This window comes from Arvicanthis niloticus, chromosome 5 (genome assembly GCF_011762505.2).
Source record: "Arvicanthis niloticus isolate mArvNil1 chromosome 5, mArvNil1.pat.X, whole genome shotgun sequence".
NCBI classification, from domain to species: domain Eukaryota; kingdom Metazoa; phylum Chordata; class Mammalia; order Rodentia; family Muridae; genus Arvicanthis; species Arvicanthis niloticus.
The window spans coordinates 67,218,209-67,234,837 of record NC_047662.1 but is presented as its reverse complement, the minus strand read 5'-3'; the positions used below and the strand labels follow the sequence as shown (position 1 = coordinate 67,234,837).

Here is a 16,629-nt window from a genome sequence, read left to right as displayed (position 1 = left end):
CAGTGGGAAAATTGCTAAGTATCTCATCTTACAATATGTGTTCTAACAAAGGTCTCATTAAGCCTAGGGGCAAGACATACCAACAAGAGCCCTTCTTTAGCTTGTGAATTGTGTATGAAGAAGAATGCAAACAAATGCATACCAGGGTTCAGGAGTTCAGTCAAGGACAGGGTATCAGGATGGGAAAACTTAAAACAGCATTTTCCTAAACCAAACACGCATCCAAAGTATTTATCCTACACACAAAATTCAGCGTTCTCTCACGTCACAGTGCAAGCCCACCATATCACCTCGCAGAGCAGCCTCATTTAAACAGGTTATGAAAGCTTATTTTCCCCCACAATGGGAAATACCTGCAAATGAAATGAAAATTATTAAAATGTTAAAATGCGCTGTCAACTTGCAAACAATTATCTATTTAAGCTTTTCATAAAGAAATAATTGTTACCCAGAAGGATTCTAAGCTGCAGTAGCTGAAGGAGGAAAATCACTCTCTGCATGTGCGCCCTCACTAATACCATGTGACAACCAGGAAGGGTTCTGTTTCAAAGACAATAATGATTACAACTTCCCTTCTGAACAAGTCACATGTTTCACAACTTCAAAACATGCCTCAATTATGATATCATTTAACAATATAGCAAAATTTAAAAAAAAAAAAATCTGCCCCGTGATGACAGGTCACAATCAATGCTAAAGGTTCAACAAGGCTAAAGGAAGCTCCTTGTTCAGGATGGAGGCAAGCGACGCTTCGTAACTCTGCCATACTCCAGAAACATATCTAATAAAAGTGGAAAGCACAATCCAAAAATCACTTAAGACGACTTGCTTTAAACTCCCATCTGTTAAATTCCTAACAGCAGACACTATCTCTAGAGGTCTTTAAGCTTTGTGTGGTGACCTCTCTTTTCTTTAAAAACCCTCCCTGGCTCAGAAAAAGCCCAGTCCTCGTATTCTCCCCACAGTCCTTTACATTAACCCCCACCCCCTCATCCACCAGCATCCCTGCATCTTCTGGCTCCAGACAGGACACAGTCTGGTGACTCAAGGCCTCCCATAGGCCACACTTCCTTCTGTGTAGCTCTTTGGGTAGAACTGCTAATCCTTCTTATTAATTAATGAGATAATGATGGTTAACCGGGAAGCAATATTAATGTTAACTGTCTAGGAAACTTGAACTGAAATTATTTTAGCCTTTTGGTTGTTGTCTGCCCCCCCCCCAACCTCACTCTCCCCCCAGTGAAATTGTGTACTAAGAATTGTCACATCATGCTGTTACAGAACTGAAGAGGTCAGGAGTGACCGATTTAGATCAGATTTGAGCTTGTTCTTCCCTCATCAGGGTTTTCTGCTTTTCGCGTGTTCACTGTACACATTGCTAAACTAGAGAGGGAAGTGAGGGCCTCTCAACAAACTACTAAAAAATGAGGAGGTTTAGAAACTGAGAGAACTAGAAATTGAATAAGAAATAAATAGGGATGTAAATGAGAGCAACCGCCAGTTATAACGGGTGTACTTATACATCACTACACTGAGATGCCCCATGCACTGGGTATAGCATCCCCTGGAGCTTACAGGACAGTATGTCCTGGGAAGATGTACTGCACAAGGCATGCTGGTTTTCATTTTGTTTTCTTTGCTTTGTTTGGATGAATGCAATAACAAAGACAATATGGGGAATAGGTACCACCTGCCCAAGAATCATTGGACATCTTTAATATCTTTGGGAATATGGAGCCCATTTTAGAACAATTTTTCCTTAATCTGTCACAATCTTTTTTTAAGCCTTTGGGGGGAAAAAAAGAGGGAAGGGTTTTCTATTAGCCAAGCTTTGCTGCAGCAGACGAGCACGCAGCTTTCATTCAGGGATTGTCAAAAACTTTCCAGTGTGCCCACTGCAATGCGGATGCCAACCAACGAATCAAAGGCATTCAGCAGCTAGACAAAGAGGGTCTGATGCCAACCTCGGTGCCACTGGCAACCATTATTGGCATCAAACACAGTGTCTGCCTTTTTTTTTCCTCCTCGCCTGGCACTTCACAAACAAAATGGCGGTTCTTGTAGCAACGGAACAGCCGAAGCGCAGCCCTCTGAATCAATAGCATCAAATGATTTTTATGGACTTAAATACAGCCACTCCCAAATCAGTTACCAAATTTTAGGTAAAACAAAGGCATATAATTTTATAAATAACAATACTTCATATGACCCTTCGCTAATGTGAAAAAAAAAAAGAATAAAATGGACTGAACTGCGGTCAATCAGGCTATATGAAGGGAAGAGGCTGAGTAACAAAGACATTGAGCTTTGAACAAAATATTGCCCTGTGATGCTAAAACCTAATAAACTATGTATCAAAACTGATTTCAAAAGATATAAATTTCTCCCAAAAACTGTATCAGATGCAGATGCATCACTATAGTTTGTGTCAAAGCTTCAATAACTCTTTCTGAATTTCAGAAAAGATGAAGTTGCTGGGGGAGGAGAAAGGGTAAGTATGGATTGAACCAAGCAAGAGGGAGAAAGAAAAGCAACGGGAAGTTGGTCAACAATGGAAGTGTATTATTCGTCCGTCTCTATTTCGTCTTCCATTAGAGATGAGGCATGTGATCTGCAAATAGCCAGGAGGACTATTGACATTTCTAGATCTGGAAATTGTCAATATATTGTAACATCGCTCCACACTGCGATGCGGATGCCAACTAACAAATCACAGGCATCCTGAGCTAAACAAAGAGGGTCTGATGCCAATCCTGGTGCCAGTGGCAACCATCTTTGGCATTCTCTCTGTTCTTCCTCCTGTTTTTCTCCCAGTCCCTGTTAAGGGGAGAGGAAGGATAGGGGGAAGTCATTTTGTTGCTCATTCTGTTATAAATATTTTTTCTGTGTTAATTCTTCCTTCATGTTTTCCTCTTTTCTTTATTCAATTTCTCAAGTGCAGTAAGTATGATTTCATATACTTAGAGGAGAAATAAAAAGTTATGATGTAAGATGAAGCACCCGGGGTGTTTGCAGACTTATCTTTGAGAGGTTTCTTTCTTTAATCGGCTACGGTACAAAATGACAGTCAACTCACAGTTCACAAATAAAAAGATACAAATCTTGAAAAAGAGAAAACACAAAGCACTGGCCTGTGACTCTGGTAAGAAGTCACCAGATGATAAGAGGAGATGATACGAGGGCAGGTGGCAGAGGGAACAGGTGACTAAACATACAGGGAAAATACCAAAACATTTTTCATACTGTATCAATGTCTTATCTGAAAACACAGTCTCTAAGACTTGACTCAAAACTTCACAATTATCATGACCACTAGTGTCATGCAAAAAAAAAATAAAAGAATATATTTATGGTTTTATATATTTTATTTCTCTTCTCAATCTATCTTCCTAAATCCAAAGGATAGTCTTTATTGTCAGTTCAACAATGAAGAGATTTGGCCGCCTGGGATAAACATATGTCCACTTAGTGACTAACCATGAAGAGTTAAAGGGGAAGCATTGCACAGATCTTCCCTCCGACTAAAGAATTGTGTGACCGACCCACTTTGCAAAACTTTTCCTTCTAACCAGAGACTTTCACAACACTTACAACACGTAGTCAATCCAACACACGCACGTAGCCCACCTTAAAATGCCACCTCCTAAACAGCCATCAATCAAATTGTCATGTGTTAATAAGCTTTTATTTTAGGACATCAAGGATGAAAATATATATTTCCCCGCTCATCATTACTTGAATTTTAGTTCTAAACACAGGGAAATAACAAATGTGGTGGGTTTGTTTGTTAAGAGACACACTTTCAAATGATGATGTCCAATACTGTTATTTAAAATCAAAATAAGAAATTGGAAATGACACTCAAGCATATCTCCAGAACTAAGCCCGGAGAAAAATATTAAGGCAAAGGGCACACATTAAGTTCTATAGCAAGGTCTGGGTCATAGTTTTCTTATCTCACTTTTCTGGATGACAATAATGTACCTCAATTTATTAAAGCCCACATTTATATAACAAGCATTGGATAACTGTCTGCCACCTGGCTATCTGCAGGCCATCTTCCCTCCCACCAGGCCAAGTTCAGAAATGACCCACCATCTGTGGCAGCCCACAGTGGAGCCCACTTTCAGTATGCTGCTTTCCTACGTGGACTGTATCCTGACATGCTGATTTGAAGAAAACAAAGTCAAAAGTCTCACCTTCTTAAAAAAAAAAAAAAAAAAAAAAAAAACCAACAATAACAACAACAAAAAAAAAACAGCAACAACAAAGAAACATCTCATTAACTGAAAGCTCCCTGGAACCCTCACTGCCTACTCTGCACCGTCCAGGCGACATTTACAGCACTCTTTATCGAGGACTGTAAACATGGTCCGGCTTGCGGTGTCTGCATTCTTTTGAGATTTATTTTAAACCAGTGTAACCAGTCCGCTTTCTGGTTTGTTCTGTGATGCTCTGTAAAGAAAGCTGTGACTTCTTCATTGGGAAGTTTTATGAATTTACATTCAAGTAAACTAATAATAGAAAGTGTTCCCTGGTCACTCTGGGAAAGTATTATAAATTATTTAAACGAGAGCTGTGTTGCTTTAAATCTACAGTGAACACTGCACAATCCAAAGGTGTTGACAGAAATATAAAAAAAAATACATAAATCTAGACCTCTGTCAGATATGTATTTTGATAACGACCAGCTTAGGTATTTTGTAATAGTAAATGCTAACTTGATTTGGGGGGCAAGCACCACTAGACTCCTGAACAAAGTTCATCTGCTTCGTCAGGTAAAAGACTGGTACAAAGATTATTAAACGGCGCTTTGACTACCATCAATAACGGTGCATTTTCAGATGGTGGTGGAAAGCAACCTAGCATAGAAAGTGGAGTGCAATCAACTGTATTGCTTAGACTACTCTGTGTCTGTTTGTCCTTTTGGTCTTTCTTCAAATGCAGAAGCCTATCCAGGTAGGGAAGTTCCATGTCCATTTTCATGGCTCCCACATGACCGTGGACATGGAGTACAACTGGGCACACCAAGGTACCCAGAGGGGGCAGAGGACATCTGGAGGCCTCCAGGATGCTCTAGTCCAAGCCAGAGATACCGTATCTGGAGGTGTATGTGCAGTGTTTACCGTGCTAGAAGAAAGAACAATCTGCTCCTACCTTGCTCCTGCACGTAGTATGCCAAAAACAAGTCAAGCTCCTTAACTGATACTGTGATATGGTGTGGCTGGACACAAAGTGCTGGATTGGTGCAGTGTGGGGACTTCATAAGTCGCTCTCCATCGGTACTCTCCAAAGGGATGCCTTTGAACAGGATCACCATGACTAGATCCAGACGCCAGACTTTGTCTGCCTGTCGCAGGCAGTCGATCCTCCTAATCTTACCCTTCTGGTCTGGATTGGATAAGACACAGCACGGGTGTTTCTTGCCAGTCACGGTAAGCACGAAGTCCTCCCGGTACTCCTGGCGGATGTCTTTGCGCAGCTTGGCCAGGAGCCTGGATGCCCACTTCTGTTTGATCTCAGGCTTTTCACTGAGCAGCTCATCTTTGACCGCTCTCTCTTCATCCTTCGACATTCGTTTCTCGTGCTTTTTAAAGTACTTGCGTTTTCGAGCCTGTAGGTTGAACCAAGTATAGGCGATTGCACGAACATGTGGAAGAAGTGCCTCAATAAATGGGTGGAATTCATCCTGCAGAACATGGGGAAGAAGAATTGTACAGTCAGTTTAATTCCCAATGCTAAAATAAAAAGAAAGAAAAAGAAAAAAAAGACACAATCTCCCAACTCAGCACAAAAACTTACTTAAAAAAAATTAACATTATTTTCTAATTTAAAACAAACAAAAGAGATCAAGAAGAAAATAAAAGTATACACCCTCTCCACCAAAATTCATAAACTGGTTTTCTCTCCTACAGAGAAAATAAGGTTTTATTTTGTATTTCCGCACTGGTCCTATCCCCCTTGTTCCCACCTCAATGCCACACATCTACATCCTTTAAAATAAGGCACATGGCACCAAATTTAATATTTAAATATTTGATTGGCCAAGTAGCTCTATGCAGTACCATTTTACAGGGAACACAGTGGCTTGGTTTTTTTGGGGTTTTTTGTTTTTTTAATCGGAGCAGAGCTTCTCAGAAGGCAGGAGCGATGGCACAGTCCATTTCTCTTCTCTGTGGCACAGAAACACAAAGCATGTAGATGCTCACTGTAATGCCACACAGTTCCCGCTTTGGAGCATGCTCTCAGCAAGAAGCTGCTGGGGGCACAAAGAGCATGCGCCATTAAACTTGATCCATTTTCTTATCAAACGTCCAACATTCCAACACTGAAACAGCACCATTCCAAGAGTGGTAACTAGAGAGACCAGTATAGAGTGAAGAACAGTGGGCAAAGGACACAGCTTCTACATCAGTGTTCTGAGCACAAGGTTTCCATACTTTGAACAGTGCATTTTCTCCCTGCACCACCAACATTAGCTTCCAGCAGAGCATTCTCTCTCTCTCTCTCTCTCTCTCTCTCTCTCTCTCTCTCTCTCTCTCACACACACACACACACACACACACACACACACACACACACACACACAGACAGACATTTTTAAATAGTTTTGGAAGTTGAAAACAAAAGAACGTGAATGTCCTTGTGGCGCCTTTTCCTACAGACTCTGAAGCCCCACAGAGTCAGTTAATTTGTTAACCGATCACATGAGTATAGCAATTATTCAAACCCCTTAAAAATCAATCTGAGGTGAACAATGAAAAATGGCAACTTGGCACCAACTTTTCACTCTTTGTTTCTCTGCGTACCGTGGCACGGTGACACCAGGAGTGTACCCTAGTCGGTTACTGCTTTTGTGGAATCCCTACAATTCATGTGCTATGCAGATGGAGCACGGAGCAGGACTACAGGTTCACACATACATGTGCTTGGGAGACAGCAAGTGGTTCAGTCATACAGTTCCCAACTGTATGACTGGGAATTAAGTGGTTTACCTTGAGGCCCGCATTTTTTTTTTTTTTTCTGCCTGTTTTATCTGAGCCTTTTAAAAGGATGGGGCTGTCAGTATTGCATGCAAATCATCATCTCTACCTACAGATATTTCAGGTTACTTCCAAATGGAGTCAGTGTTTCACTACTTCCTGACTTAGGTAAAGCTGGCCATATAAGCTCAGGCCTATTGCTGCTCAGAGAAAAAGAACAGCATCCCACGCTGTTTACACTATGTGACTGTAATAAGCCAAGCACTGAGGCAAAGGAGAACTCTATCACAACCATTTTTTTTCTGGTCATGTTGACTGTTCTGTCATCCTAACCACAAAATAAGTTTCTCTAATAGGTTATATCCCAAGCCAGAATCTACTTGCTTGGGTTAGTTACTCTGAAGCATGTAGAGTGAAGAGTCTAGCAGAGTGACTAATTTTGTAAAGATAAAGGTGTTCAAAGTAAACTAATGACATTCCAACAAAGAAGCTGCCCAGAATTCCGATCTCCAGGAAAGTCTTTGTAAGATAAAATTCAAGGTTTGAGTGCAGAAGACTACAACATTTAGCAGTTTGTGGTTCAGACCCAGAACAGGTATATGTCTCCCCTAATCAATAACATGGGTATCAAGTATTCTGACATATTGCCGACTAAGAATGATTCAAAATTTTATGATACAGAATGTAGCTGATTACATCGCAGCATGAGGCAGAGCCAAATGCCATGGAGGAAATTAAACCGATCAGTACTTTCCAGCAGAGATTGGAACAATTCGGTTACTATGTGGGCACATTAAAGGAGACCATGGAAAGAGTTAAACCACAATCTGTTCTTTGTGTGGGAAGGCAGCCCTGCTCACAGCAACCACAGCCCATGAGAAGACATCCCATCCCCATACACTTTCCGATGCCGTGCTTTTAGCTCCCACTGTAACTGTAAAAACTTTGTTCATCCCCTCCCCTCAAAATATATGCAAAAGGGAAAGCTGCCTGCTCAAGGAAATGTGGACTGAAATGGACTTATGAACTCACTTCCTATGATCTGACTTTTACTGTGATTTACTGATATGATTTTAAAACATGCATCTATGCTTCTGGAAATGAAAAATGGGTGAGAGTGCTTTGTCCTGCCCCTTTACCCTTGCCACACTTCGTAAAATGTACCATTATTTAATGACTATTAAGCAATCCAGGAACACTTAAGTACTTAGATATCTAAATACTATGTTCAGTGACATTTCATTTTCTTATATGCACATCAAACATATGTTCTGATTAAATAGTTTTGAGATTTAATACTTGACAATAAACATCATTTATTATATAACAAATTTTAAATTTTAAACAATTGCATCACACGACAAGGATGCCGATTTGTAAGTTGAATTTGAAAACTTGTAGCCAGCTGGAAAAAAAGCAAAAAAAAAAAAAAATACTGTCTTAATGTTGTCTTGGGTTCGTTGTTACTGACGGCAAATGTTGTTTTTAAATATAGCTTCTTTTATTGATAAACAGAAGTGACAAACTTTCACAGCCCACCAATTTGCCTTAATATCTTTTGGAGTTTCCTTATTATGCAGACTCAACTTTAAGAAGAACACTTACTTGAGAAGAATACCATCCCAAAATGATAAGAAGTGGAAATAAGCAGTATGTCATATATACTTTTGCATTCCATGTCTAAATGTCATCTCCTATGTGTGACTGCTTTCTAAAGCTGCATCATAACATATTCTTAATAATTTTAAGTGGCATGAATTTAGAACGAGACTGTCCTCACATGGAAAAAAAAAAACAAACAGGGTTAAGGCATTCAAATATCCTAACTAATGGATTATCATAAGCACACTGAGAAATTATCAAAATTATTTTTAAAATTAAAGCATAAAGGTGATTTAACATTTAAAGTCTCTATACTCAGATACATAGACAAGTTGACTCAGAATTTTCCTTAAAACACATGAATGTCCAGTGAGATTCTTTTCCTTATAAAACTTTCCCGTGTTGAAGTAAATTAAATAAATAGTCAAGTTAAAGTTCCAGATATAAACATAAAAATATCTTGCTTAACTAGACTTATTTATTCTGCTTCACGGAAACAATAGTTTCCATGAAAGGGTTGGAAAACTGGTCCAACGTAGCAATGGAAGGGTAAATACTGTCTGTGTGCTCCTGCAGCCTCATCACTGCGTAACAATAAAGCCTGAAAAAATGCTGAAAGAAGTTGAATGGCAATGAAAGAAAACCATCATCATGCAAACTGAGGGTTGCACCAGATGCTTATGTGCAGAGAAAATGAAATATTAAAACAGAGAGATGTTCCTTAATTTTCTTTTACTCATACTGACCTACAAATACTGATTTATGATGATACTATACCAAACCATTTTGCTAAATCACATGTTTAATGGTAGCATCATTTAAATTAGGTTTTAATACAACCTAAATCCATTAATATAAAACCTGAGGTACTTCTTAAAGTTTCTAACAAATTAACAATGCGTAGTTTACTTTGTAGCTGTATGCCTCAGAACAGGTTGTGAGGCAGCTATCTTGCTCCTCTAACATAAAACTAAACTACTCATGTGATACAAAAGTAACACTTTAGTATACTCTAATTTTTACAATTCCTTAAGTTACCTACAGTAATAAAGTGATTGTTAATTGAGACTTCTAAAACTGTAACTCCTTCTCTGGTAGGCCTTAAGTTCCAAAACAGTGCTAATACATCAACCCAGATTTATACTGCTAAAATAACAAAGAATATGTAGTCATCATCCTGAATTACTGTTGGTAAGTATGTGTCCTTGAATAGCAACGTGATAGTTGGATGATTGTGCAGTCTAGGCCCCTAACATTCCATGTGTCAGGATTCTGCAATAGTAATTCTAACATACACAAATTAAGATGGAGCCGGTGACTTTTCAATGCTTATTTAGGAGAGACTAAAAATGCAATGCAATTGCTAGGAGTTCCCCCAAAAACAAGTGTTGGAAATACAAATATGGAGTCACACAGGATTATCCAGTTCTTCCCAGGTAAGAACAAGCTAGGCCATACTTTGTGAAGGCAAAGCTTACTTACTTCAATCTGCTTCCTTTGATCACAATGTAGAAAGAATAGAAAGAATGGTTTACCAGAAAGAAATGGAGAAAAGGAAAAAAGAAAAGAAGAGAAAAGTGCCTGTGGAGGACTGATAAATAAAAGAAACTTCACCACTACAGGAGATCTGTTATACCTGAGCTAATCCTTTCCTATTCGTGGGTCACTATCATCCATAGCTTTGAAAAATACAAATAACTCAAACGACCCATTTTTCCAGTTTTGTTAAATTAAAGTGCACGTTTACTTGCTTAAAATAGCCATATCTAAGTTAATCATACTCAGATGCCAAACAAAATATAAACAATAAAAAATGTGTCAGCCAAAAAGCTACAGGGCTGTGTCCAATCACTGAATGCCCCTTATCATTGTTTTCATCTTCATTCACAATTTATGAATGCCGCAGTCCTTTTGAATCACAATGGTTTCTAATTGTCATACAATTGAAATCTTAATTATTTGTTCATTATAAAATGCATCGTCATAATATTAGATTTTAAAAAAACTTTAAGACAACCAAAACTAGTCGACAATTCTGTTTTGTTTTTATGACAATGTCAATGAAAATTTTCAATGACCAATCTAGACTCATATTCTTGAAAGTTGAAACTAAACTGTCCCATAACTTTCAAGGTTGAATTAACTGCTGTAGATTAACAGTTCTGGACTAAGCTATTTAAGTTATCACCAGTTGATGAGTTCGTCGGGCATCCACAAAAGGACGAAAGAGCGCCCAGGTAAGTCACTAGATCTGACCAATTTTCATTTTACCATCTCATTGAAGGGATAGGAACTGGTTTGGGTTTTTAGGTATAAACACAGCGTTTTACCTCCTAACATTGTTCCTTAGGGCAAATTTCCAAGTTTAAAAAAAAAATGACCTTACTTTTCTGATACTACTTTATGCCTTGCGAGCTAAATATCATCAAATGAACAAGTCTCACTTCTAAAACAAACATGTCCCAAAAGTCCTAAAATTTCACCACAAACAACTCAACTCTTCAGCATAAAGATCGCCTCTGAAGTGAGGTCTCTAAAAACCCCAAGTGTGTATCACTGTAGAACAGGACTTTAGGTCCCCAAATACGCAAAGTCTTCTGGACCACCACCTAGACTGGCATCGTCACCCGCCCACTGCGGGCAGCAGAGTCCAAAGGTGCTCAAGCCTAGTTCTCAGCCCTTAGCCCAAGAGTCCCTCTACAGCCGCTCCCAAGCCGGAGTCCGCCCGGCGCGCACCGGCCAGGGAGTGAGGGTGCCACGGCGGCCACCACCTCCCCGCCGCTGTTGCCGCAGGCTCCTGGGGGCCGTACAGGGGCTCACAGCCGCAGGTCTCAGCACAGGCCACCCCAGCAGCCTCGCCCGCCCGGTGCCGGCTCTCCCCGCTTGGGCGCTGGGATGGGCGCACACAGCAGCCTTGGTCCTGCCGCCCGCACAGCCCACCGCAACTCCGCACTACTTCTCGGGGAAGACCAGGGTGTGCCAAGGTTAGGCAAAGCCTTTGAGGGTCTGCAGCACAAGAGCAAGAAGACACAACAAAGGCATCTGGAGCCAAAGAAAGCTCGAAAAAGCAACCAAGATAAGTACCTGAGTGAGACAGATGGGAGAATACATCATGACTTCGCCTTAAAACGCACTTTCCCGGAGATGCCCAAGAAAATCTTCGAGAAGCAAGGATTTCATCTATTCATTTTACAGTCATCTGAGCCCAGCGATGCGATCAATCAGGACGGGGCTCTGCGCCGGATCACCGCAACTTCGCAACAAACCCAGTCCTCCTTAAATAGCCAAAGATTCAAGTTCACTCGGCGAGCTAGATTTCCCGGGGTGAAATCCAATCTACACTTTTAACCCTCTTGCGGTCCGTGCGCGCCGGCCGAACTCTCCGAGGCCGCTGCCGGTGCAGGCTGCTGCTCGCCCAGTTTAGGGGATTTGTTTTCTGTTTTGCCGTTGTTGTTGTTGTTGTTGTTGTTGGGGGATTGGGGTGCGCGAGGGCTCGGTGTGGGTTGGATTGGGGTAGTGGTAGGTGGTGAAATGCTTTAAAAAAAAAAAAAAAAGGCGGGGAGGGGGGCGCAGGAGGCCGGGCAGTGGGGAAAGCGAGGAGAATGTGTCACCGAGCTGGGAAAGTTCAAGGTTACCGCCGCCAACACTGCAGCAGGATCCGGGAGTGGCGATCGCAGGCGAAACTTTGCCGCGAGCCGACCATGTGTGTGCGCGAGGGGGAGCGCAAGCGAGTGCGCGCGGGTGGCGGGGCGCGCGCCGGAGAGGGCCGGGTGGGGGTGGGGAGGGGGGGAAGCAGGGAGAGGCCGGGGTGAGGGAGGGGGCGCAGGCGCGGAGCTCCCGGGCGGAAAAGCCTTTGCTGCGCTCCTGCCCCGCCGCACCGCCGCCCGCCCGCCTCGCCCCACGTCTGACCCGCCGAGCGTGGACTCCGCTGCCGGTGCCGCTGCCCACAGCCCACGGAAGGGATCGGAAGGACCTCCTGAAAAAATCCCAAACGATCGATCCCGCTTGGCTGCAAACTCCTGTTTTCTGTTCTGGGCGCTTTTCCCCCTCCCTCTCTCGCTTTCTTTCCTTGAAAAACTTGCAAGTTGAAAGATTCACCGGTTCCACCCTCTGGACCCCGCTGGAGCTCTCTCCAAATCAGACTTAAGGATTGTTTTATTATTTAATTACACAATCACCGCTTTACTCCTCCTCCTCCTGCAAACGCGCGTTCCTTTTGCACCAGCCTCTCCACACCCCCCGCCCCCCACCTTCCTCCTCCCGCGCGCCTCCCCCAGCCCTCGCGTCTCTCCCCCTCATTTGTTAAAGGTATCAGACCAGTGCCACAGTACTGGGACTTTTTTTTTTTTTTTCAAAAATAGCTCTTCTTTCTAAGTCCACTCTTCGTGCACACCCCCTCCCCCGAAAACCCGCCCAGGGAGAGGTTATTTCACTGCTCGCTGCAGACGCTCAAGCCACAAGAACATCCTAATGGGTGAAGCTCTGAACCAGCCTGGGCCCAAGAAAGAAACGAATGGAAAATTCCCTCACAGCCAGGCCGCCCCGAGCTGGGGCTAGGGCGCCGACTCTAGCACCCCAGGCGGCTGGAGGGAGAGTGAGGGCGGAGGCGGGGGCCAAAGTGAACTTGGCCTCCTGGAGTTGGAGCAAACCCGCGCGGAGGCGGGGAGCGCAGCGGGCAGCCCAGCCGGGAGCCCGCACTGGCGAGCGGAGAGGGGCACTGGGGTCCCCGGGGTCCCCCGAGCCTCGCGGCGGCGGCCCGCCCTCCCCCGGGCGCCCGGTGCACGTGGCCGCGCTCGGAGCGGGAAGGCCGCACCACGGCCACCGCTCGCCCCTCCTCTCCTCCTCCTCCTGCCGCGCTGGCTGCGTCCCAATCCCCACCCCCAGGGCCCGGGGCGCCGGCGGAAAGCGGCTCCCTTCCCGCGGGGGTGCGGGCAGGGCGGGGCCGCGGCGCGCCCGAGGCTGCGGGGCGGGAGCGCGCGGGGTGCGTGTGCGGCTGCGGTTCTCCCCGGGCCGCTCCCGCCGGCGCCCCGCCCCGCCCCCCCGCCGAGTGAATGAACTTGATTCCCGGGACCCGGGAGGCGGTCGACCAGCACCCCCATTCGCGCCGGCACTCTCTCCCACACACACCGCCCCCCAAATTCCGGGTTTCCGCTAGGGGTGGGTGGGGAAATGGAGGAATCAAAGGCTGCCCAGACAATGGAGAGAGAAAAGTGAGCGCCCGGGGCTCCGTGTCGCCCTAGCTTGGGGCCCGCCGAGCGTTTCCAGGCCCCCCGCGGCCTTTCGCTCCCACCCTGCGCCCCGGACTTTCCCCCCTCAACTTTCTCTAGTGCTAGCACTCCTGACGACCGTGCCCTCCCCCAGCGGACCTAAAAGAACCAGTGACTTTTTCCTTCCCCAAGTGGAAGTTACCCACATCAAGCATTTCACAACGACACATCAAGAAAAGTAGGCAGGTTCAAGTCAACCATGAAATGGTCACTTTTTAACCCCGTCCTGTCCTCATTAGGGAAATGCTCAAACACAGTCCGTTTTCAAAAAGCGCTCTTAATGAGGCGAGCTTGCCAAGTCTACCAGCTGCAGCCCCTGTAAACCAAGAGCCTGGTGAAGAAAGGCGCAGGGGGTGGGGAGGCGGGGAGGGCGGCGGGTCTAGGAGGACAGGTAAAGTCGGGGAAAACTGTGAGAACCCGGGCGAGTTAACCCTTTAGGGCACGCGCCACGGGGAGCGGCCTCCGTGCCCCCGCTAGGCAAATCCTCTAGTTAGCGTTCTGACAACGTTAATTTCCTTTGTACCGGTCATTTCTTCTTCTTGAAAAGCTGGGATAAAGTTGACAGTCTTTATAGATGAAAGGAGGTGACAGTCGGGGTTAATCCAAATAAATACTCACATCTCTCATAAATTTTAGGCAACCTCATCTTAAGTTTTAAAAGAAAGACGGGAAGGAAAGGAAGAAAAAAAAAAAAAAAAAAAAAAAAAACGAACAATCCCAAAGCATCACTTTGTACTGAGCTGCATCCCTTTTCTCACCCTCACCAGAATCTGCGGGAGGGGGCGGGGACGCTCCACTGATAATACCAGCTTTAACTACTGGAGTTTCCCTTTGAACAAATATTCAATTTAACTGGAGTTAATTTACCATAAAAGACATTCCCCTTGGCACGAATGCACTCATGTCCTTGAACACACCTCTTTGAATGCCTGGACTCTTACAGAAGCCATTATTTCGGGGTCTCTTTAAAAATCCAGCGCCCATCTCTCTGCTTCCCTCCCTTCCTCCCTCCCTCCCTCCTCACTACACCACCCCCAGCGAAATCCTGGCACCCAGAGAGCACTCTTTTTCAGCCAGAGCCCAGAAACAGCCGTTGTCCCCTGGCAAAAGAGGCCCAGTGCTGAGCCCTGGGCAAGTGTCTCCAGACATCCCTACCTTTCCTCCCTTCATTAAGTTTTCTTTCCCAACAGAACCCATTTCCTTTGCCACTAAAACTAGGTTGCATCCAAAAGTTTCTCACAAGCTTAAAAAAGAAAAATTGACACCATTATACAGAAGAAGTCACAAAAGCTGCAGAGCTCCAGGGCAGAGAAGCAGCGACAGACACAGGTAAGAACCCAGAGAGGCCAAGATTCCAGGCCTCCCAGGCCCGTCCCTGAAAGGCCCGGCTCTCTCTCAGGTGTCTCATGTCTGTGTTTGTACAGTGCTGATGATGGCTGTGGTACATGCTGATGGCCATAGGGGATGCTTTGTAGTTTGGGGTTTTGATTTGTTTCCAAGAAAAGAAAAAGAAAAAAAGAAACGGAAGAGGTAATAACAGTGTGTTGAGGAAAACCAAAAAAGATCGAAGACTGAACAATAGATATCCGGGAAAGAAGGGCATGGGGGATGCTGGGTGTGGAAGGCTTTGACTTTCAGACCTTGGAGTCAGAGGCAGGAAGGCTGACACTCCATGGGCCTCAAGCTCTGCTGCCTGCCCAAAGTTCAGGTCACTGTAGGCCTTCCCAGGAAGAACCCTAAGAGAATGCTCCTGGGAAATCTGACCTCCTGGGACCTCTGCTTTCTCTGGCTTCCCTCAGCACTTGTCAGGCAACCTTTACTTTGAGAAACACCGATCTTTTTTCAATCCGAGGAGAAGGATAGAAGGGATAGCTTAGAAAGTATCTATGTTTTATAAAAGTAGATTTCAAGTCGCTCTACAGAAAAGTCTCTGATGCTGTCAAAATGAGCCAAAAAAAAAAAAAAAAAAAAAAAAAAAAAAAAAAAAAAAAAAAAAAAAAAAAAACAGACTTTGGTCCTTGCCTCTCCTCTGTTCTCTGCTCTCCTGTTCTCCTGTTCTTGCATTGGGGGCCATGAAAGGCCTTCTACACTAATCTCAAAGCCTGCCTGTAAAGTGCTCTCTCAACAACAGGGAGATCTGTTGCCAGATTCCTGATGGTCTCTGCTGCTACATTAGGGGAAATTGTCTTTTCTGACAAAAAGTTTATTGAATTCTACAAGAAATGTCAGGGCTTTGAATGGGTTTTCAAAACCTAACTATATATTTGGAAATACACATTGCTGCCCAGTCTGGGTCTTTCTCTGATCTCTAGAGAGGAGTTTGATATCTCAAGTATCTCCTGAAACGGATTTGTTTTGTTTTGTTTTGTTTCTTTCTTCTTTTTAGAGAAACTGCAGAGACAGATTGCAAAGCCTGGGCAAATGCAAGTAAGGTTTCTCCCAGCTTAACAAAGCTGTCATTTCCAATGTACACCACTACTTTTATTTTTTATCCCTTGCATGTGATTTGCAGGGAGGTTCAACAATCCTGTAGCTGCATGGCCAGTATCAATGTTTAAAAACTAAATACAAAAGAGACAGGTGACCTTCTGACCCCAGGAAGCAAGCTTGCAGAACTGCAGGTGTCCACTGTGTCATACCCAGGGACCCTTCTTTCCTCCATGTATAGCCTGGAAAACATGGATTTATATCCACCAGTCACAACACCAAAGCCATCCCCCAAAAAATGCATATATAAACAGCCAGCAAGCGCTAAGACTGCCTGTGCATGATAGGAG

General features: G+C 44.1%; 1 protein-coding gene across 6 annotated transcripts in view; it reads right to left on the bottom strand.

Annotated features, from left to right (window-relative positions):
- Positions 1-12,832, bottom strand: part of Nfib (nuclear factor I B) — a 215,235-nt gene extending 202,403 nt beyond the window's left edge. For 2 of the 6 annotated variants that reach the window (XM_034501630.2, XM_034501631.2), the window contains exons 1-2: positions 11,670-12,832; positions 5,158-5,689 (exon numbers count right to left, since the gene is read on the bottom strand). In XM_034501630.2, the coding sequence (XP_034357521.1) occupies positions 5,158-5,689; positions 11,670-11,699 (562 nt within the window). In that variant the 5' untranslated portion in view covers positions 11,700-12,832. The remainder of the gene's footprint in view (positions 1-5,157; positions 5,690-11,669) is intronic. The other 4 variants (XM_034501633.2, XM_076934724.1, XM_034501632.2 and 1 more) reach the window with 3 other exon arrangements.
- Positions 12,833-16,629: the final 3,797 nt, after the last annotated feature.